Source organism: Haemaphysalis longicornis, unplaced genomic scaffold, assembly GCF_048455015.1.
Source record: "Haemaphysalis longicornis isolate Haplotype H1 unplaced genomic scaffold, Haemaphysalis longicornis Haplotype H1 scaffold_7, whole genome shotgun sequence".
Lineage (NCBI taxonomy): Eukaryota > Metazoa > Arthropoda > Arachnida > Ixodida > Ixodidae > Haemaphysalis > Haemaphysalis longicornis.
In genome coordinates this window covers 94,394,705-94,417,867 of record NW_027526422.1, presented here as the reverse complement: position 1 = coordinate 94,417,867, position 23,163 = coordinate 94,394,705, and the positions used below count along the sequence as shown (strand labels likewise).

The 23,163-nt window shown below is 46.9% G+C and overlaps 1 protein-coding gene and 2 non-coding genes across 3 annotated transcripts in view; 2 read left to right on the top strand and 1 right to left on the bottom strand.

Moving 5' to 3' along the window:
* The first annotated feature begins 2,039 nt into the window (after positions 1-2,039).
* Trnal-cag (transfer RNA leucine (anticodon CAG)) lies at positions 2,040-2,123 on the top strand. The gene has a single exon. It is a non-coding gene; the product is annotated as a tRNA-Leu (tRNA).
* Positions 2,124-5,134: 3,011 nt separating this feature from the next.
* Positions 5,135-5,218, top strand: Trnal-cag (transfer RNA leucine (anticodon CAG)). Its single transcript has one exon. It is a non-coding gene; the product is annotated as a tRNA-Leu (tRNA).
* A 1,902-nt stretch (positions 5,219-7,120) lies between these two features.
* Positions 7,121-23,163, bottom strand: part of LOC144146113 (tRNA (cytosine(72)-C(5))-methyltransferase NSUN6) — a 30,039-nt gene continuing 13,996 nt past the window's right edge. The window contains exons 6-9 of the mRNA XM_077678061.1: positions 17,426-17,558; positions 11,314-11,456; positions 10,663-10,788; positions 7,121-7,901 (exon numbers count right to left, since the gene is read on the bottom strand). Of these exons, the coding sequence (XP_077534187.1) occupies positions 7,737-7,901; positions 10,663-10,788; positions 11,314-11,456; positions 17,426-17,558 (567 nt within the window). The 3' untranslated portion in view covers positions 7,121-7,736. The remainder of the gene's footprint in view (positions 7,902-10,662; positions 10,789-11,313; positions 11,457-17,425; positions 17,559-23,163) is intronic.

Sequence of the window (23,163 nt, the reverse complement as noted above, 5' to 3'; positions counted from 1 at the left end):
TCGGAAGAATGGCAGGGATTAGGAGGGTGTATCGGGGCGTGGTTGCAGCCCCCTACTAAATAAACGACGAGGGTCCAAGGAGCTTCGCAGAAGTGGCATAGCGGGGAATTATATAGGAGGTGACATTTGGTGGAATAGGGGAGGTCTCTGCCGTTTGTTATCTCTGTGTTCATGCATGGGTGGGTTGGTAAGTCATTCTAACCTATAGATGGTATTCACACAAAAGTTTATCGGGAAATTTTTTCTTTTGCCCTAGTGCCACCTCCTAAAGTGACAATCGTCTGGACCCCAGGTCACGCCTCCCTCCCCGGGAACGAAGCAGCCCACGCTGCGGCCCGCGAACTCCACTACCGGGCACTCCCGATGAGGCCCGCGACTTATGACAAACAGGCTACACCCACTGCCAGCCACCTACTCCGATATCTTAGCGCACTATCGCCCCACCCGCCGACAATACCCTCCTCCACACCCTGCACTCACCAACGAAGAATCCCGCATCTGGCGAAGTCTCCAAACAAATAAATTCTACAACGGCACCATACTGTCTCATATCTCCCCCCGCCGTTTCACTTACAACTGCCCTGACTGCGACACCCCAGCCACAACCCCCCACCTCGTATTCTTCTGTCCACACCACCCCTCCCCCTCTCCTCACCTACTACCGAGCAGTGGGAATGCGCTATGGTGAAATGCCCGTCGACCAGCTCGGACCTGCAGGACCAGCAAAACCTGATCCAGCGGGCCACCCGAGCAGCGACTGCACGCGGCTACCTGGACTAAGGCGGCCGCCCATGGAGGAAAGAATACGTAAAATAAACGTTTGTTCCTCCTCCTCCCCCTTGGCAACACTGAAAACCGCCATGACAGTGCCCGCTGTGTCCGCGCGTGCGTCCGCGTCAGCGTGGGTGACGAAATGGGCATTTAGGCTCTTTATCGCCCATGCTGTTCTCACTTCCTGTCGGTATATTAATATCTAAAAACAAAATAAGAAAATCAGATATATAAGATGTCTGCCGGCAGGCTATCTTTCCGTTTAGGTTTTCTTTTCTGCCTCGTAGACGCTGCTGCACACTCCTCTGTTTTCTCTCCTTTTGTCACCATCCTAGTTTGTAATGACCATTACGGTTACCTAGAGCATTGCCGATTCCTCTTGGAAGGGGGTATGCTGCCGACAATGTGATCATCATCGTCATCATCATCATCATTGTCATCACAGTCCCTAAAGAAGTCGCAGTCTTCTATTTCCAAGTGTAAAATCCGGTCCCACATGGGACCAACCAGATCCTTCGCGAGTACCTTATCTTTTGCACTGATAAGTGATGTACACGTGACATGACACCCTATGGTAACGGGAGGGCCTCTACATATTCTACGGATAGTCCTCATTTTTCTCTCCTACACGCTCCCTCATTGGCTTTCTTTATCCTCCGTAGCTCTAGACCCCTGACAACAATGGACCTTTTTCCAGTACCGGTCCCTCTAGCGGCCGCCACGGCGAACTAAAAATGGCAGTAAGGCACACCCCCAAGAAAGTTTGGCTTTCGGAGAACTCGTGCACAAAATATCCTGGTCCTGCAATTCCTCCCGCACCCAACGTCCCCGTGCCTTTCACACGAATGTCACAGTAGCAGGCGCACGCCCGCGTGACTAATCTGCCGTGTCCGAAGCACCCCCCCCCCCCTTTTTTTTTTTTTTTTTTCATTTTTGTAACTCCCTCACTGGCAGCCATGTGCTGGCAGGGTGATCAGTCTCAAGCGTCTTCGCCCCTTTTCTTAGAAAGCCATTATTGTATGCACGTACGAACCCACCACGAGGAGTCCAAAGAGAGAAAAAAAAACAAGACGTGTAGATTATAGCCGCTCCCTAAGCACAAAACCGAGGGGCGCGCTTTTGTTTATTTTGCCCGAGGCGCCTGCCAAGAATGGCGGACCGGAAGCCCGCGCATGCGCAGATCGCTACTGGAAAAAGGTCCATTTGGCGTTGTCTTTGTGCACCTTGTTGACACTGGTACCGGTCCAGACAGTGCAATTTCCTGTCTTATCAGGATGGCCGAGCGGTCCAAGGCGCTGCGTTCAGGTCGCAGTCCGGTCTTCCGGGCGTGGGTTCGAATCCCACTTCTGACAGATATTGTTTTGTGCACTTTTTTACACGTGAAACACAATAGAAATATGCGCGCAAGGATAAAAATATTCCGCATCGGCGTCTCTTCTAAACCGAGGGCAGCGGACCACGGTAGGGCATTTTTTAACGGTCGCTCTCGTTCATCTCCTGTCGGTCGAAAATAAGGCGCATTGCATTGGTCCGATTAATCCCTGACCTCTGTACTGCATCCTTGAGGAATGAACGCTTTGAGCCTCACCCTCCTGCTCTCCGCACTCTCAAAAAAGTATTTTTTTTCACCTCATGCGGTCTTCGATGGCGACGGCTGTAAACACGAGATGTTTCTGTGTCCACTCAAGCATGCCTGCTAAAACGTGCCGGCATGCCGGCGGCTTGCAACGGTTCTTAGTATGCACAATGGTCAACGCAAGCTTGAAAGAATCCACGACGGAACATTCAGGACAATGCGGATGTCTTTCAAAGGATTTCCAAAGGCAGCTGCAGGTTTACCCTAAGGGGAAAATATAGTAGATTGTTGACAAGGGACAGTATACGCGTCCACCACGCAAAGCATTCAAATCCAAATTTTCAAATTAAGGACTTTATTCCTCCGAAGGTTAGTTTTCACCTCCATCCGAAATAATCAATCAATCAATCAATCAATCAATCAATCAATCAATCAATCATGTACCGTACTTACCCGATTCTCCTGGCAAAAAAAAAACAAAACAAAAAAACTTGCACCTCCGATTGTAACGCGCACGGAACTTTATAACCCAGACAAACGAATGCGGGAGAAATGGGCGATTTATTTCCCGAAGTAATCTCACTCATCTCACTCCTCGTCGCTTTCCGCTGACCACAACATCTCGTCCTCGTTGCCGCCAAGAGCGTTCGCGATGCCACACTTCTGAACGAACGTTCAACCATGGTCGATGGGATCGTGGCCCACGCCTCGCACGCCCATTCCACGAGCTTCTCCAGAGCTGCACGCTTCAGCCGACCGCTCGTTTTGAACGCGTGAGAGCCGCTGCTGCCATTGCTGTTATCAAGTGCGCAAGTGGAACGATTTGACGATTTGTGTGAACGCCGATAGAAAACCATAGGCGCTTATGCTTCCTCCGTTCAAAAAATTGTTGCTAAACATGGAGGAAGTCTTCCTCCATGTTGCTAAAGGCTTTGGCGCCATCTTGAGATGGCGATGGCGATGGGTGGGACGAAATTTTCGCTGTTTCGGCAGTTTCAGTTTTGTATCCGATTCTAATGCGCATGCGATTTTTCGGCCTATTTTTCCGGAAAAAAGGGTGCGCGTTAGAATCGGGTTATTACGGTATCTGAAAGAGATATCGCAAGTGCATGTTCTCCCTTCAGTTCTCCCTCCAACTCCGAACTTTTGTTATGCCACACGGGCTAGCATGCCTTAATTGTACCTGGGCCCTAGCTTGTTTTCGAGTTCTATATTTTAAATGCAGAGCATTTCAGTAACTCACGATGTCACCCGCGTTGACGTCCGTAGTCCGCACCCCTCCCTACTATATATAAAAAAAATACTATCCGGCGCCCGGTTTCGATCCCTCGACCCTGCGGGCGGAACGCAATGTACATGGTGCTCTACCCACTGCGCCACAAAGCCGACACAGAATGGGACGCTACGAACACGCCTTATATCGTTGACTCATTCAAATTACTGCTGACGAGCGCTCTTTCGTCAGCAGTTGCCACAAGTGCAACAACATTAACGTAACGCAAACTACTTAACGTCGTGCGCCCCCGGAAATGCTCTGCATTTGATCGTACCCCTCGCGAGGGGGATGTTTCACTGCGTATTCTCTCGGTCGCGGGACCTGTGGCGCCATCTGGCGGAGGCGCGGCATTTGCTTATGGTGGTATTTTGTATAGCGTTAGTTAGGGTTTTTTTCTTTCTTTTTTGCAAATTATGGTGAAAAAAATCCACTATAGCTACACACTCCTTTCTTTGTTTTCTATCCATTTGTCACCATCCTAACTGACCATTACGGTAACTGTATAGTGTACTTCTAGTACATTATACAGTTACCCAGAGCATTGCCGATTCCTCTCGGAAGGGGTATGCTCCAGACAATCATTATCATCATCATTGTCGTCATCACAATCCCTAAAGAAGTCGCAGTCTTCTTTACTTATTTCCAAGTATCAAATCCGGTCCCGCACGGGACCAACCAGATCTTAAATTTCGCGAGTAATTATCTTTCGCACTGGCAATTAAGTGATACGTCCTATGGTAACAGGAGGGCCTCTACACATTCTACGGATAGCCCTCATTTTTCTCTGCAACACGCTCCCTCCCTGGCTTTCTTAGTTCTCCGTGACTCTAGACCCACTGACAACAATGGACCTTTTTCCAGTAGCGATCTGCGCATGCGCGGGCTGCAGGTCCGCCATTCTTGGCAGGCGCCTCGGGCAAAATAAACAAAAGCGCGCCCCTTGGTTTTCTGCTTAGGGAGCGGCTATAATCTGCACGTTTTCTTTTTTTTTTTTCTCTTTGGACTCCTCGTGGTGGGTTGGTACGTGCATACAATAATGGCTTTCTAAGAAAAGGGGCGAAGACGCTTGAGACTGACCACGCTGCCAGCACATGGCTGCCAGTGAGGGGGTTACAAAAATGAAAAAAAAAAAAAAAGGGGAGGGGGTCGCTTCGAACACCGCAGATTAGTCCCGAGAACGTTCGCCTTTTTGCGAACAATATCCCCAGGCCTTTTCTCTTCCCTCCTTTGTTAATAAATCACCACCACCAGTCCCGAGAACGTTCGCCTGCTACCGTGACATTCATGTGAAAGGTGCGGGTGACGGGTCAGTGCGGGAGGGGCAGCAGGACCAGGATATTTTGTGCACGAGTTCTCCGAAAGCCAAACTTTCTTGGGGGTGTGCCTTACTGCCATTTGTAGTTCGCCGTGGCGGCCGCTAGAGGGACCGGTAATGGAAAAAGGTCCATTTGGCTGTCTTTGTGCACCTCGTTGATACTGGCACCGGCTCAGCCAGCGCAACTTCCCGCCTTGTCAGGATGGCCGAGCGGTCCAAGGCGCTGCGTTCAGGTCGCAGTCCGGTCTTCCGGGCGTGGGTTCGAATCCCACTTCTGACAATGTTTCTTTTTTTTTTTTAACTTTTTTTTTTTGACTCACGAAGCCTGCAAATCTTCCATATCAGCGTCTGTTTTAAACCCAAGGGCAGCAGACGACAACAAAGCATTTTTTGACGGTCGCTTTTGTTCCCGCCTTGTCTCCGGTCGTTCAAAAATAATGTGCATTGCATTGGCCCCTGACCTCTGTAACGGATCCTTGAGAAATGAACGCGTTGAGCCTGTGTCTCCTGCTCTCAGCCCTCTCAATATTCAAAATTCCTTTTCATCTCGCGCTGTTTTCGACGCCGACAGCCGTAAATACGAGATGTTCTTGTGTCCACTCAAGCATATGCCTGCTAAACTGTGCCGGTGTGCCGGCTTGCAACAGTTCTTAGTAAGAGGAATAGTCAACGCAGGTTTGAAAGAATTTACGACAGAACACTCGAGACAATGCGGATGAATTTAACAGTATTTCTGGCGAGAGACGTGCGGGAGACTCTTTAGGGCAGCTGTAGGGTTTCCCTGGGGGTAAAATAAAACAGTGTTGGCACTATACGCCTCGAGCGCGGCCTGTAGGGGCGCCACTGAAATCCATCGTGAAAATCACGGGATACAGCCCGATAACATTAACTAACACAGACTATAAGATATTCCTGAAGGTGATCACACAACGTATGCAAGCAGTCATTACAACGTTAGTTGGGCCCCACCACACATGCGGAATCAAGGGCCGAAGCATAACTACTAACATTCATGTAGCAAGAAGTATCTCGGAATCTTGTGACATAGATTACAGGAAGGTGGCTATGCTGCAGATAGATTTTCAGAACTTTAACAAAACAGCGCGAAGCACGGGACAAAGGGAAGACGAAGACTACACAGCGCTTGTGTAGCCTTCGTCTTTCCTTTGTCCCGTGCTTCGCGCTGTTTTGTTAAAGTTATGTACCAACTTGCCCAACTACAAACCCTGCTGATTTTCAGAAGGCATTTGACAGGGTTTTATCATGAGGTCCTTCTTAAAATACTTGAACATGTCCGAATAGGAAAATTAATCTTACAAGGAGTGAAAATGGCATACAAGGATTGTACAACAAGAATTTTGATTAATGGCTAATTAACGAAACCAATTAAAGTGCAGGCATCAGTGCGTCAAGGGTGTGCCCTGTCGTCCCTTCTTTTCACCCTCTATCTTGAACCCCTGTGTGCAAGAATTAATCAAGATACCCAGATACAGGGCTACACTCTACAATCCTGTGAAGTTAAGGTTATGGCGTATGCCGTTGATGTGGTTTATTTTTGTGTGAATGAAGACAGTGTCCCTACCGCCCTAAGTATCACCCAAGAGTTTTGTAGTATGACTTGTAGCTTCGTTAATTTGAGCAAATGTACTGGACTGTGGCACGGTGACTGGTTAAATTCCCCGAATGTATTTGAAAATGTCACCTGGTCAACGCAACCAACGAAATATCTGGGGATACCCTTTGACCAGTATCGAGACAGCACGAAATACTGGAACGAAAGAGCACAGGAAATGCGCGCGCAAACGGCCAAGTGGGAGGGCCGCGCGGCCTGTCCATCTTTTCCCGAGCAACAGTTTAAATTGTAATGTTTTCCTTGTCTCTAAAATCTGGTATGTCATGCAGGCCCTGGGCGGATCATTGCAGACAGCACCGGGCGGATGATTACTCTGCGAGCTACGCATTTTGTCGAGAGACAATGATAGGTGGCAAAAAATTTTTCCTGGTATCTAGAGGTTTCTATTGTCAATATTTTTATTTGGAGGAGCACACAGCTGCAGAATCATGCAGAGAAAGAGCAGCGAAACCGGCAGTACCGCTGCCACCTCATCCAACAGCTGGTGGGTCTTCCAAAGGTTCGACCCAAAAAGCGGGGCCCGTCAGCACGTATGGAGTGCAAGGAAAGGCTGTTTGGGACAAGCCATTTTATCTACAAGCTCCTACATTGAACCAGCAAGCACTGCGCTGTTTGTAGCAATATGAAAAGGAAAGGAGGCAGGAGGGAAACTAATTTTCTGCAAAACCTGCAGCAGCAACTCTGGCCTGCACCCAAGAGATTGCTTCGAGCAGTTTCACACGCTGCTCAAGTATCAGTAAAGGAGTTGCAAGCAGAGTGCAATAGACAAAATAAATATCCTGTGAGTTTTTCTTGCAGTTTGTGTTTTTCTTCACGATGCCAAGAACTGGTTGCGGAACGGAACAGCCGGAAAGGGGGTAAATGTTCTGGACTTCAAAGAACTAAGGAAATCGGCAGCCTGATAACACTGATCTTTAAAACTGGTGTGAGCATTCCTTGAACTCAATAGAGTTTACATTCTGATCGTGCATGCAGTAAGTTGCACGACTCTGCTGGTACCACAATAAATATCATCAACTTCTTAGTTAATACACCCCCTCAGCCAAGTTTTGGAGCCAAATTTCGTCATTACGCCATCTTTGTGAAGCACAGCATAAATGCCGCACAGTTGAATCACATACCATTAATGAAATTATTTCTCATGAACTAATTTATTTAACCTAATTCATGAACGTTCCTTTTGAAACAAGGCCATAAAGAAGCCTATGGTGTCTACATCAAAGTCTCGGCCCTGTGGTGCTGCATGGTCCCCTTCAAACCGTTGCACAAGCAGCCGCTGGTCCTCGTCTAAGCCAACACCTCTTCTTCCAAAGCCTCCAATGTGAGGTTCCTGAAGAAAAGAAAGAACAGGCAGCAATCACTCAGCACCAGCTCATACCATGATCTACCAAAAGATTTCTTATTGGAATGCATGCCATATTTCAAGGTAACCTTTTCCCTTTTGAGCTAATGTACACTGATGTGCAGCACCCACATTAAGCTTGGCCTATGTGTTGAAAGCTGCTTTCAAGAATTCTGGAGTTTCCTCCGAGCTTGCCAATAAGATAAATATATGGTAAGAATATGTTAAACATCATTTTTATTCCTTCTTGGGTGCAGGGTTGCCATGTGGATCATTACTGACTAGCTCAAGTGGTTTCTTGGCAGAGACACAGCCTGACTGCCCACATGGCTTTCTCCAAAAATGAAGTGATTGGAGTCTTTTTTTTCTCTTTCATGGCTATTCAGCCGCGTCACACCGCAGCACTTAATATATGGACTAAGGATCGAGACACAGAATATGAAGCTGCTTAGAAAATCCGCACCCTCCTTGATTACCCTTGAGGGCCATTCAATCCCAAAGGTAGTCTGCTATTATGGAGGGGAGACGTTTGGCATCCCGTAATGATCCACCAGACAGGCAAGCCATGAAGCCCAGGGAAGCTCCGATGCCTGCCCAACCCCACATCAAAAAATGCATTTAGTGTGGTGCACACAACCCGGTTGTATAACTGCTTGTATAAACTGCTGGTACGTTAGCTGTCTGAATAAATATGCCATATAATTGCACAGTGCTCCCTTTTCATGAAGGTTGCAAGGTTATATTGCGTGGTCAATGGTGCAGATAATATTTTACTGCTTTTCTTGGGGCTGCAGGTTGTGTGCAGGGGTGGTTTATACACGCAAAAATATCATAGCTTATTCCAAAAATTTGCACGTATTCTATAGCTATATACAGTAGAATCTCATTGATACGATTTGGCACAATACGTTTTTCGGCTTAATACGTTTTTCTTTTTAACCCTTTGAGGGTTTTTGCCGTACGTGTACTGCGGCGGTTTTCCGTCCCGCAAGGTCTTTGCCGTACGGGTACGATTTCGAGCATCTGTTTGAAATTTCGCGCCATATTAACGATGCATGCTCCCTGGGAGGTGCTGCCACCTCCTGGGACTTACAAGAAGTGTTTGAAATTTGATTGTGCTACCTTCTTGCGGTGAAAAACAGAACTTTCTGGCTTCGGCGCGTTACGGCGTCTGTACGTGTCAACTATTTCGTGGTTTCAGTTTCGCCACGTGATCGCATTGGAGGCGCGCGAAACTTGATCGGCGCTCGCTATCAGGGGCGGCGGAAGTTGATTTCGATCTATATTGACGCTGCTCTTATCTTGTTTAATACCCACACTCACTAGGTATTCTTGCCCTCTTTGCTTGGAACTGAAGTAACCTAATCGGAGACTCCGTTGCGGGGGCGGCGGAAGTTGATTTCTATCTATATTGGCGCTGCTATTAGCTTGTTTATCACCGGCGCGCACGAGTTATTCTCGCTGTCCTCGTTTACTGGGTTGCCTTCGAGCTCTTCAAATGCACGGCAAAGCGGCGATATGGCCCAACGAACTGCCCGCTCTGATGACACCGACCGCGATGACTCTTCTGACTCTGAGTTTGCTCCTTTCACCGAGTCTGAATCGGAAGACAGTTTTTCTTCGGAAGAAGACAGCTCATTATCGGACATGTGCTTTATGCATGCAGACTGCGATAAGGCACTGTGCATAGACCCGTGTTTCAAGGAATACCACACTCTGAAATACTATTGAACATTTTTCAGTTCTAAGTGATGCTGACCCCAAAATACTGTTCCTGATAATTTTTTACCATTTAATCCTGACTTTAGACATTTTGTACATTCCAAATCTGCAATAAACTAATTTGACCACCAGGGAAAGTTTTTTTCAAAAAAATTCGACCCTCAAAGGGTTAATCCCGGCAATATCCCTTAGATATTAATGCATCTTTGTGCGTTTAATACAATCACATTTTTGCCGAAAATTGGATAATACGATCGCGAAAGTGGATATTGACCGACATTTCTAGAAATTTTACGTTTACTGTTCGCTACACTAGCTTAAACTGCTTTCCAACAAGGCATGATCTGTACGTTGCGGAGCCGCTGAGGCCGTGGCAGTGCCGGTTTTGCGGCGAAAACATCGCTTCCAGGTGTGGCTGTTCCGTCCAATGATGATGGCACGTCAGGCGATACACTGCACCATCTTGTGAAATGTATCATAATCGCACCGGAAGACATCCTGCTTACATGCTTCGAGGAAGATAGAGCGACAGGAACCAACGTCGAAGGGTCAATTCTACGCGAAAAATTTCACATATCCACACTCTTCTTGCACACTGAAGACTTCCAAGCGTCCAGTGGCTGGATTCACCGATTGATGGCACGACACTAATTGTTGTACAAAACAGCGCCCAGCGAAGCGAAAGATACCTCTAGCTTCTTTTTTACGTTCCAGAAGAATGTAGTCCTGGATGCTGAAAAGAAGAAAGTGGCGCACAAATTCACCAGGAAAGTGCCGCACAAATTCGCCAGGAACTTCAACGTTCAATAAAAGTGAGTTGCTGACAGAGTATGCATATTTTCGACCTCTTTGGATAATACAATTTTCAAATAATACATTTCATTTTCTGGTTCCCGTGAAAAACGTATCAACGAGATTTCACTGTAAATGCTTTACACAAAATGGCTGCTGCCTGTGTGCTTTGGGACAACCAAAGTTCTTGGACGGCATCACACAACGAAGGGCTGAGAAGCCCGCTTCATTTTACCTGCTTGACGAGACGTATCTCTGAAAATCGGCGAAGAGCCCAACTGACAATGGCCTCATTTTCGGCAGACGACACGCTGCAGGTGCTGTACAGGAGAACGCCCCCAGGTCTGAGAAGATGCACAGCCTACGCAGCAAAATGAAGAAGGGGTTGGCAGCAGACATTAAGGGGTCATGAAGACAAAATACAAGTTTGGAGCATTAACTCTTCCGTTTTAACTCTTCCGTTTGGAGCATTAACTCTTTTTGCGTGAAGTATACCAATGTGATGAGGAGCATGCAATGAAGGAATAGATGAGAAGTGTGACGGTGAAACATTAAAAAGCAAACTTCAGTAAAAAGGGTGGCTTCAGCTGGGTCCCAGAGCCCTGTGACTCATTTTCTTTCAGTGCCAATACTGGGGCACTTCAATTTATACTCGCGGACTTACCATGGATAGTTTGTTTACGGATAAATAATTTGGATTTTCCACGGATAAATAATTCTCCTCATCATGGGAATATTTAGAAAAAATGAATGTTGGACTGCTTTTCAAGGAGTCCACGGTGAGGTCAAAACCGATAATTGAAGATTCGTGCTATGTAAGGTTGTCTCACAGTCACCTGCCCAGACAGGCACGCCTGCGTCACGAATGAAACTCGCAAGCACCTACCGTTTCCACAAGTGCCCGCTGCTGTGGGGGATAGGAGCGCAGCGCCTTTGCCGACTGCTCGTAGCTCAATCGGGGCCGTCCGCCCAGTGCACTGCAGGGGGCGTCCAGAAGGATGCGGTCAAACTGCTCGGGAAGGCCCAACTCTGCATTCACACCACCACGCACAAATACTGTGTGACAGTGAAATAAAAATGTGGGGTTTCTACAATCACAGAGTTTCATACTAATATATGCTAGAAGAAAATCTGACACTACAATCGCGTGTGGTCATGGGTGCTGCCACGGCAGCTAACAATGTTCGCAGTGCCTATTCTGTGGACCAGTCCACAGGATAGTGTTCAGCTTTATTCTGTGGACCAGTCCACAGGATAGTGTTCAGCTTTATTCTGTGGACCAGACCACAGAATAATGTTCAGCTTTATCCTGTGGACCATTTGAGGCGGCGCTTGGCGGTGCTGTTCGGCGCGGTCTAGTCGTGCAACATTTTTTTTTTTAGATACTTATTTCAGTTTCGTAACTGCGCCGACTGTGCCTTCCCGGGTGGGCGCTCTGGTCGCGAGTTGGAAGGACTTTAGGCGGCTGCGTTGACGGCGTGCGCCGGTCCGCTGAGCTCTAGTTGCGGTGTGTAGTTGCGTGTCTGCTCTACAAGTTTCTTCTTTTCGCTTGCGTTTGTCTTTACCCTTGTGCGAGAACTTTGCCTCTTCAGTGCATTCGGTTGTACGACCGCGGACGAAAACGTTTCGTGACTCCGTAAACACGCTGTTTTCTTTCATGTGCTGTCTTGGCGCCCCGACCTACCTCACAGCCGGCTGTACGAGCGGATAATAATAATAGGAATCTTTATTTATAGGAACAGTACATATAATTTCCCAGCCCACTTAAGCAGCTGACGCTTGTGAGATGGCTGAGCACATGCATTGTGCATGGGGCACATGCTTATGTCTTTTACAAAATGAACGAGGAGGAAATCTCTTGCTAAAAAGCTTTTAATAAAACCAAGCAGCCTAACGAAGAAAAACCGAAAAATTCTTAATGCTATCACCGTCGGCAGGCGCGCATGCGTGTTCTGCCCCTTTCGTTTACCGCCGGTGCAACTACACGGTGCTCCTATGCGGTTCGGCCACAGCTCCCATGCTCCAGTTACTTCTGTCGGCACCTACTTCTTTTTAGGGGCCGAGCCGCTTAGGGGCTGGGGCTGGCATCTCCCGTCGTCGTAATCGTCCTCTCATGTCACGGTGCTACAACACCCGGACACTCGTTTACGCCTCGCGCTAGAGCGCTTCGTAACGCGTAATTAATATGCAGTGCCCGGAGCTTACGTGGTTACCAATTTTAGAAGAATTGTCTTCTTTCGATGTGTATGATAGTTTTTGACCACCAAAGTTCGGTGAGCGGGTTTTAAACCGACACTGATGTGTTTTAAACCAGCGTCGTAGTCATTCACGTGCCTGTTTGTTCTATATGCAATAAAGAAAAAAAAGCATAGTAAAAAAAAGAAAAACACAGAGACTCTCCTTTACGCCTCGAGCTAGAACGCTTCGTGCTTCGAAGACAAAAGACTTTTACAGCAAAGCTGTATACCTCTATCCCCTCCCCCCCCCCCCTCCCCGACGGTTTCAACTCCGTTAATCAGAACAGCATTCCCCTTTACGCACAGCAAGCGATGCAGGTAGCGTAATGTCGTCGTCAGGCATTTAGTACACAGCATAACAGAACACACGAAATCAACAAAGACTTCCGAAGCGGCGAGCCCTACGTTCCACACCACGACGACCACGATGCGGCGAAATGCGGCCGAGTTCACGTTCACAAAAATTAGGCGGGCAAAGAAACGTCTTCAACTCCCGATGACATGATGCCGACCGTTTTAACGCTACAGGACGCTCAGTTTGTGCCGTATATGTCTCACGCGAACTTTGTAATATGTAGTCGCAATGTTTATTATAGAACAACAAACAACAAGCTTGGCGTGGCTTCAGTTGACTTCGGGGCAGGCTTGCTAAAAAAATGTTGCAGTACGTTCAAAATCGGCATCAAAAATATGTGTTACTAGGTTCATAGCCTAGGTTTTTTGTAAACCAGATCACAAACCTGTGGACAAACCACGCAGAAAACGCTAAGTTAAGTTGGCCGCACAACCGCGCGCTGAAGAAGCAAGGTTCTCGCACGCGAAAAGAAGAAACTTGTAGAGCAGACACGCATGCACTACACACCGCAACTTAGAGCTCAGCGGACCGGCGCACACCGTTAACGCTGCCGCCGACACCGCGCAACACGCGACCGGAGCGCCCGCCCTGGAAGGCGCAGTTACGAAACTGAAATAAGTATCTAAAAAAAAAAATGTTGCACGACACGACCGCGCCGAACAGCACCGCCAAGCGCCGCCTCAAATGGTCCACAGGATAAAGCTGAACATTATTCTGTGGTCTGGTCCACAGAATAAAGCTGAACACTATCCTGTGGACTGGTCCACAGAATAAAGCTGAACACTATCCTGTGGACTGGTCCACAGAATAGGCACTGCGAACAACGTTCCTCTCCTACTTGGCTTCGCTAAGCACATGGCTTCTTTTTGCTCCTGAAGCGAAAATCAATGCAAAAGGATGATATTTATTTTTTGTTTTATTTGCATGAAGCTATTAAGTAAGTCCTGACCAACAAATTTTTCTGAGCTCCACTATTTCATTGATAAAACAACTTTAAGTAACCTTCAACAATAACATTGTGTGTGTTGTGTTTTTTCTTTTTAGCGGCCACAGGCTCTTTTTAGCGGCCCCAGACAACTTTTCAGCGCATTCTTGACCCGTACCTAGGACAAGTGGAACATTCCTACCAGGTACATGACGGCCAATTCACTGAAGCATGACTTGCCCAGACACTAGTGCCAGATTTCTTTCTAGTATATATTTTAGTATGAAACGCTATGGCTACAACAGCGCAGACTATGCGAAACTAACCACCGACCCAAATGAAAATTGATTTCCCTGCGATAATTCGTTACAAGTGTAATAACACATGGTCATTGGCATAACCGCAACAAGGACAAAAAGAAAATACACTGGGTGACACTAAACTTCAATGGAATTTTATTAAAGGAACAGGCAAACATACACTGGAATCATGGTCATCCAACTTTTTTGGAACTGCACCAAACCGGCGTATGAATGGAGTGCCATGTGGTCAAGGGGTAAGTAAATAGACTGCCTTACCACATGGTCTGGCATGACATGTTTGCTGGAACTTATTCAAACTGCCATAAATACCACACAATTTGCGCCCTTGCCTAATCTGCGAACACTAACCTTAAATTGTGGCTCGCGCGATGTGTACAAGCAGTTAACCTAAATCCCAATCCCAAAAGAAAGAAATTACTTTCACATTTTGCACGCTATGAATCCAATCTGCACTAGCCCACCAGCCATACGCCATGCTGTGATATAAGCTTGAGAAGAGGACCGATAGGACCAAGCATGGCAAGAGTGTTAGAGAAATGTGAATATGTCATGGCCCCCTGCAAGCCTGGAGCAGGGAAACTCACAACCGTTATGTATTTGCAAAAGCAAAAGCAGTGACTGCAGGTGCAAGAGCTGGGGGTAGCTCCCACATTTCTTTCGGCCTCTTCAGTTATTTTGGTCTCATCCCCAAGCATCAGTGGCGATCACTTTTAAGCATGGTGTGCAACCAGAATAAATAGAAATCAATCTCATACACTCTCCATCAATTACGAAATAACAGAGAAAACAAGCGAAAATGGGTGCCGTTGGGGAAGTACCCTGAGATAAGCTTAGGAGAAGTAGTAAGTGGGAGGGGGGTGGGGGGGCGGCAACGAAGCAAACCAGCTGGCAGCGGAACAAGAAACGTTCAAAGGAGGCAAAAAAAATTAGAAGTGATGGAGAAACAAAAAGACAACATGGTGAGCAGCATCAAAGAGATTGACACAGGAAAAAAACGAAGGGAGGGGGAGGGTAAGCGAAGAGAGTGTGTCGGAAAAAATAAGCATAGAGTGAGAAAACAAGCAAAGCAGTGAGAAGGGTGGGGAGGATGCCAGTTTCGTGATCCCCACACGATTCCCAGGTGTGTGAGCATCGTATGCAGCGGAGCCATGTACTCCTGCATCACAACACTGGGGTACTGTATGCATTGTTTCCATCGGGAGTCTGCTGCCACTGCACTGATCTGTTCTAAGTGGGTCATCCTATAACTGGGTGGGTTTCATGAAAATTCCTAAAGATGCATTCCCACTACAAAAAATTATCATAGTGTGCAAAACTTGTACATTTTGTGCTACCCTACTCCTGAACAGATAATAAAGCCTTCATACAAGAGTGCCAGTGGAGGTGTGCTAATGCAAGCATCTGCTTTTTCATAATGGACAGCGCTTCAAAGCTTTCCCTCTCTTGCTGCCGCCCAGTGGTCCCGCCATCTCACACTTGTGCAGCGGCCAATTCGGCTGGCATAACATTTTCCACACGATAGTGGGATCTTGTTGTTTCGCATTCAGCTGCTTCAGCCATGCGTCTCGTCAAATGGAAAATAGCTGTGGTTTACAGGATCTCATTATTGTGTGGAAAGTGTCACATTAGCCAAAGTGGCCGCTGCGGAAGCACTGAGCAGTAGCAAGGGTGGGCACCCCTAAATTTCTCATCGTGTCCAAACTGCGGAATTCACTGAAATTAAAAGGGCCATGAAGATAAAATACAAGTTTAGTTCATTGAAAAGACAGGTCTGTCTCGACACCAATGATAGCAATTTTATTGAGAACATCAAATAAATAATCAAGATATTTTATTATATAATAATCGAGATTCTCCAGCCCCTTTTCAGCGAAGCCTCCATGACGTTACAGAACTTTGCTTGCACGACTGGCGGCCGCCAACCTAAGACCCCGCCAAGAAACATGACTGGGCGATAGTAGGGGGCCCCTAGTTCCATTTAATCATATCACTAGAATGTATATGTGCGATTAAGGAACTGATAACTAAGTTTTTAATGCTGGTCCATATTGCATCACTCCTGCTCACGTTAAAGGCACACTGATGGCAAATAGCAAGATCAGCTCAGGCGAAAGTTCAACTGTCCCGGAGCCCTCTCAGCATTTATTCAGCGGCAAAGATGCTTTAACAAGTCACTTCACTCCAACGCAAGCCAAGAAGGTTTAAAAAGAAATCACGCACACTCTACATACCCTGTTCGGGTTGAATCGTCACTAGTGATAATTCCAACATAGTAAGCACAGTCCAACAGCGGCAGCTCGCTGTGCATTTTATCGCGAAGCTAACACGATCACAACACAGACACACAGCTTCGGCCACTGGCCTGGGTGCAAAACTTCATTTGAGAAGACAGTGCTTCGTGACGAAGCAAAACACTCGTTCTATCAGACACAAATAACTGTCCACAGAAGGGCGGAACAGTGGAAGGCCGACATGATAGTTGCCGCCATGATGTAAACAAGGAGATAACAGGCATGTGATTACGCCGAATCTGCAATAACCATTGCAACCGCCACTGGCGCCGCAGCTTGACAGCTTGCTTGACAGCTTGGCGCCCCTTGAATTATACCCGCACATTTATAACTGTATAGGACTTATGAAAGTAAAGGTGTAAAGAAAGCTTTTTACGTGTTTCTTTGAGAGCTTGTGTGCACGGTTTTCGTTCTGTTGTTCGTCACGTGACTCCTTGCACATCCGCTCAGTTGCCCTTTACGTCATCTCTGCTGGGCAACTGATAGCTTCACTTTTTGATTATTTACGCTATTACTTTCAAGGTACTGCCCCAGGGAGTGGCATATTCATTTTCTGGAGATGCCAATCTATCTATTTCAAACAACTTCGTTTTTTTGCAGCGGTCAATTTGAATTTTTCAATATTTTTTTACATTTTTTGGGGGGTTAAAAAACATCCATTGTGGCTGGAACAAAGCTAAGTAAGTTACCAAGTGCTAGTTCTTTTAAACTAAACAACATTCTATTTTATCTTTATGGCACCTTCAAAGAAGCACGAATTAAAAGGGTTTGACAGTGGTTGCTACTTGAATTGCAGAGCATGTACGAAGGCCACTGGCTGCTTGTACGCCCGCAGTGGGACACGATGAGTGCCACAATGCCACTCACCTTCATTCAAGAGCGAGTCATACTCATTGGCGTCCTGTGCAAATGTGCGAACGCAAGAGATGCCCCACCGCTCACAGTTGGCTCGAACTTTAGAAATGCGGTTCTCGGACCTGTCCAGAGCGACCACAAGGCCCTGGAAAGGACAGCAGAGGCAGGCTCAGGAATGCAGAAGGACTGTTAAGTATAGGGTTCCCATTTCCCCACTGAGGAAAGAAGCAACTTACAGAAGGTGAGCCACCTGTACAAGATTGATAGCTGCATTAGCCGATCGCAGTGACCAAATGTTTATCACTCGAGAGAGATAGATTCAAACTGCATCATGTGGGACCATATGTGTGCCATGGCATTGGTTGACAGTGCTTTTGAACCCCTTTAATGAGCCAAGGGGGGGGGCACACAGGTCTCTAAAGCCGAAACAAATGTGAAAAGTTGATTTTTTAATTTTTTTTATACCGCCGTTTTCAGTAGCTGCTTTTCCTCCAGTCTGTAAAGTTTCTCACCCTAGGATAATGTACAGTTGAACCCCGCGATAACGAAATCCCACGAGTACGAAATTCCCGCCGCAACGAAATATTTTCGGATCCCCGGCAAGCGTCCATAGACGCCCATGTATTTCATATCTCGCGGCAACAAAATGTTTTCGGGATGCGATCCCAGATTAACGAAATTCGCTGCAAATCCGGTCAATATTTTACCTACCCATTGGAGGTTAACAGTGTCTGAAAGTGCTCAAATGCAGTTTTTCGGACTCAAAATGCGTAAACTTTTACCACAGCACGCTTTCATGGCCACTGCTATATTTGTTTACAAAAAAAAAAAAAAAAAACGTGCAGCAGGCGGCCGCGGAGGCAGCCTCACAGCGATACCACCAGGGGGCGACATTTGGCGACTCACGACACGGCTTTGGCTTGGGCTACGCTAGCCTGCTACCGCTGAGCAGAGCGCGTGGGTTTGTTTGTGTGTGCACTGATTGGCACGTTTGCTCTCAGTAAGATGACTCTGACAGCCCGAAATTGGCAGTTTTTATCACTGCAAGATAAGGCAGCCATCATCGGCCAAGCCAGTGGCCCAAGTGGAGGAAGGGAGGTAATAAAATGTAGTGCAGCAGAAACACACAGGACAGAAAGAATACACAAGGACGAGCGCTCACTTCCAACTGATTCTTTGATCACTATGGATTACCAACTAACCCAGTCTACAGTTTTACTTAGGAAGGGAGGATAGCGCCGACGAGTTTGGAGCCGCCTGCAGCCTGACCTACCATTTGGAAAAGCAAGCATGCCAATTGCGCACGTACGCCAAACAAAATGGTGGCGGCTGTGGCCTTTCTGGACGTTAACAAAGCTGTGCTCACTTAGATTTGTGAACAGCATTGGAACGAGGAGGTGCCGCTGTATGGCAAAGTTCATCATTCACGGAAGAAGCTTCACTTCGCTTGCATGCGCGGACATACTTGGTGCCAAGGGCCAAGGAGAAAAAACATGCAGAGATGGTGAACCTGCGGGATGTTTTGGATGTGTTTGACATGACACCATCATTTTCAGGCACACACGACAACTAGCAAATAACCACTTCTTGTAGAGTGAGAGCTGAGCTGCGAAGTTGTGGGAAGGCAAGGCTCGCAAAGTGATGTTCCATGCAGGGAATTTTAGGAGATGTGGAGACAAAAGGAAAAATAATGTCTGTAAACCGGATCTCGCATCATTTATCACTTTGTTTTCTTTTAAAAGGATCCCTCAAAAAGTCTTCGGTTTCTTGTTAAAATATCCGCACTCGTGTTCCCACAAGCCACGAGCATCAAAGACTGCTCTCAATCCTGTTAATAAAACAGGAGGGAGCACAGAGGAACGAGTACCCCATGACAACGAGCTAGTAATGCATGAAGCAGCCGCGGCTGAAAGGCTGAAGCCTGTTTGCATGTATTCCTGTGCAATATACAAAAAAGTAGGGGTGTGCGAATATTCGAAACTTCGAATATGCGATTCGAATTTTTTGGTATTCGATTCGATTCGAACGACACTTTTATGGTTCGAAATATTCGAACCACCCAAAACGAAAGAAAAAAAAAATTAGAGCGTGTTTCAGCAGCAATGTGGCGAAGCATATACACGGCGAACGGTACGTGCTTTCGCAGACTGTATCGGTGTTGTTGTTTTCTGCTTGCAAAAACGCTCTGCCCACGTCCAACGCGTGCTGGCACCGCCGGGAAACCACCCCCACCCCCACGCTGCGCGCGGCGCGGCCGGCTGCGTCAACATGGCGTCGGCTCCAGCCACGAAGTGGCGCGGGCGCTCGAGCGACCGTTTCTCACCGCTCTTTAGAATGCGGCTCAAGGGAGACACGAAGTTCCTTGTGTGGTAAAGGAGCTGATAATGCATGCGAAAACGGTACTATAAAACATCATCCGCGCCGCTAGAAAGCGCCCGTAAAATATTTGCCGGGGTGCTAAGCCTAACCATCTCCGGCGGAGCCAAGCCGGCTGTCTCGATCTCATCGCAAGTAGTCAGGCTCCTCCATTCTGCCGCGCGCGTCGTGTGTCATTTTCTGACCGAGGTAGGCGCTACCGCGGGCGGGAAATCGTCGATGCGGGCGTGAAAATACAGCGCTCGCAGAGCCGGGGCGATCTAATCGCGTGCAAAAAAGCACCATGCGGTTCACGCTTGACTGTTGCGGCGTGTAGCGAGCTTGGGCACAGCGAGTGAGGAGACGAGCGCGAAGCTTTACGTGCTCTGGAAAGGACTGCTTTGCGACATGGGGGTTAAAAAAAACAGAAAAAATCATGAATTTCTTCACGCGAAAGTAAGAGAAGAAATAAACGAAAACTTTTTTCAGCGCTAAATATTTTGTCTGTGAATTGGTTCATACGAATTTCGGATGATACGAATATTTTTCCCGGTCTCGCAAGATTAGTATCATCGAGATTTAACTGTATCAGCGCGCGGAAATGTGCACGGGCTCGGGCATGCCAGCCAATAGTGTCTCAAGTGAGCGGCTGCTTTCGGTATCTGGTGGACTCGTGACGAGCCGGAGGTTGTAACTGCTCCCCGAACATGTCGAGCAGTTAACCTTTCTCCATGTTAACATTTAAGTGAGTGCCGACCTTAACGTGTTAAGTGCAATGGTATTGTGTAATTTCTAATTTTACTTTGTATGATTTGTTGTGCAATAAAGTTGCAGTTTTTGTGTCTCTAGATGGTGAAAATTTTAATTTTACAAAAAACAATAAGTATTCGTATTCGAAATATATTCGAAAAATATTGATTCGATTCGAACTTTGTTTTTATTATTCGAATTCGCTTCGAAATTAAAAAATTGATATTCGCACACCCCTACAAAAAAGCATTTCGGGTGCGCCTTAGTCTGCGTGCTGTCAACGAGAAATGGTGCCAGCAGCCCCATGCTGAGTTAAAATTATCTCAATTTCCCAACATGTTTTGTTCTTTTTCATCCAGCAGTCTTAATTAACTTGGAACTTTATATGCAAAGTGAGCGTTTTTTGGTACAAAACATGAAATGCATAGTCAAACACTGTTGCGCGGAAGATGTTGTAGAATTCCGTTCACGCTGAAACTCTGATTCTCTGATCGGCGTCTGCGCCCGGAACGCTACCTAAACAAGACACAGGTGGCGCTGGCTGACACCCAAAACCGAACAGGAAACCACGTAAGACCTATTAGCTGCCAAAAGAAAACGAAGGAAATTTTGCAGGGAATTCTTGACAAACCTGCGGAGAAAAAATGCTAAAAATAGGGAATTTCTGAACCTCCAAATGGGAATTTTTCTCCTCAGTGTGAAACATCACTGCTCGCAATGTCATAAAACCGACTTTTGGAAATAAATTTTTGGCTTGTGGCCGATTTTTCGGTCGTTTATGTTCGTTGTCGTGGCAACGAAATTCCCGCACAAGCGAATTTTTGGGCTTTCCCCGCAGTTTCGTTACTGCAGGGTTTGACTGTACTTATTTATCCCACAATATCAATTTACAATGCAAACAGTACTGAAACGTGGGTGGATTTTGACAAGAAAGCGACACTCGTTCAACGACTCGTAGCTCTTGTCCCATACACACGATTATGGCCATCTAGTCTCCAATGTCTAGTTTAAACCAGAGATATAGGATTTCATGAAATTTTGAGGGGCGTGAGAAAAATAGGTTTCTTTCATGCTTTTTCTTAGAGAAAATTAAAAAAAATGGAAGAAAGACAATTGCGCACAAAGGTGCAAAGAACCCGATACATTAATTAATGCGAAAGCCTCGGATGTCTCATCAGACGCAAAAAGTGACCGTAGTTGTTGGCACCAACCAAAACAGAAGTAAAACTGTGGCCGCTTTAAATAGAAAATACACAAAATACAAATAAAAACACATTTGGGTTCAAATGGGATTCAAACCCGGGTCGCCGGAGCTGCAGCCATATGCGGTAATACTGAGCTAACCCGGTACTGCGCCAGAAGGGAACAGGATGCAAGCCCCGAAAGGTGAACCTGACGGCACACGCATAGAGCAGGTGCACATCAGGAGAGCTCTCACTGTGGGGAGGCTGCCGCATGAGAGCTCTTGCGGCTAGTCTATCCGTCGGGCAGCCTACCCGCTGGAGTATTTCACGTCAAAAGACGAAGAAATGAATGCAAAGAAATAGACGACGCAAACACAATGCAGCAGTAGAGATAATCACTGGCTTTTGTCTTCAAATCATGTAAGCAGAGTTCAGTGCTCGAGGAATTTTTGCAGCAGTAGAGATAATCACTGGCTTTTGTCTTCAAATCATGTAAGCAGAGTTCAGTGCTCGAGGAATTTTTTTTTGTTAACCCTAAAAAGAATACAGTGAAACCTTGATATATCGAACAGCGCGGTGCCCGCGAAATAGTTCGATATAACCAGAATTTGATATATAAAATCACATAAAAAACGCATCATAAACTGGTACAAATCAATAAATGAACGAACTGTGCAGTAAATACTCACTTGGTGCTTCAAAGTATTTATTCTTTTGGCTTTAAAGTACTGCAGCAGGGTAGCCTGGCGTGTTGTACACGACTTCCTCAACGTAGTCCAAACGTTCCACAAGTGACAGGCCAGTGCCTTCTACAGCGCTGCAGTAGCGGTGCGGTAGGGCCAAAACCGCTGAAGCCTCGGTCGAAGCCGGGAGCGGGGCACTATCAGCGCTTGCGGGTACAACCTCGGCAGCGTCTTCGTTTGTGTGCTCAGTAGTAACCTCCGCTAGGATCTCCACATCCGTCAACTCCGCCTTCGTTCCGGTGCTGTCGTCACCGCCAACAAAGTCATCAATGCATATGCTTCGTGGCTCAGCACAAACAAAGCACTCCATCTGGCCCCAGGTTTCTTCAAGCTCGCATTCTTCTTTTGCACCGTCCAATTCTGCTTCGGTGCAACTGATGCGCAGCAGTCGGGAAAGCCCATCGTGCCACCGCTATCCTCGAGGGTACTGCGGGATAGCTCGCCGCCTGCCAACACAGCGCGAGCGGTCTGGGCAGTCTGGGGTGGAGGAGTTCGATATACCCATTTCATGTCCGTCCCAGTTCGAAATAAAAAATTAAAAATGCATGTGATTTTCCGTGTGATACCGAAAGTGTTCGATATGGCAATAATTCGATATACCCGTGTTCGATATATCGAGGTTTGACTGTATAATTGTTATGTGGTGCATCTCAAAAGTCCCAGCACAGCTACCGGTCTCAAAATCTGTGCGTGATTTCGCGTCAAGGCATTGATTCAA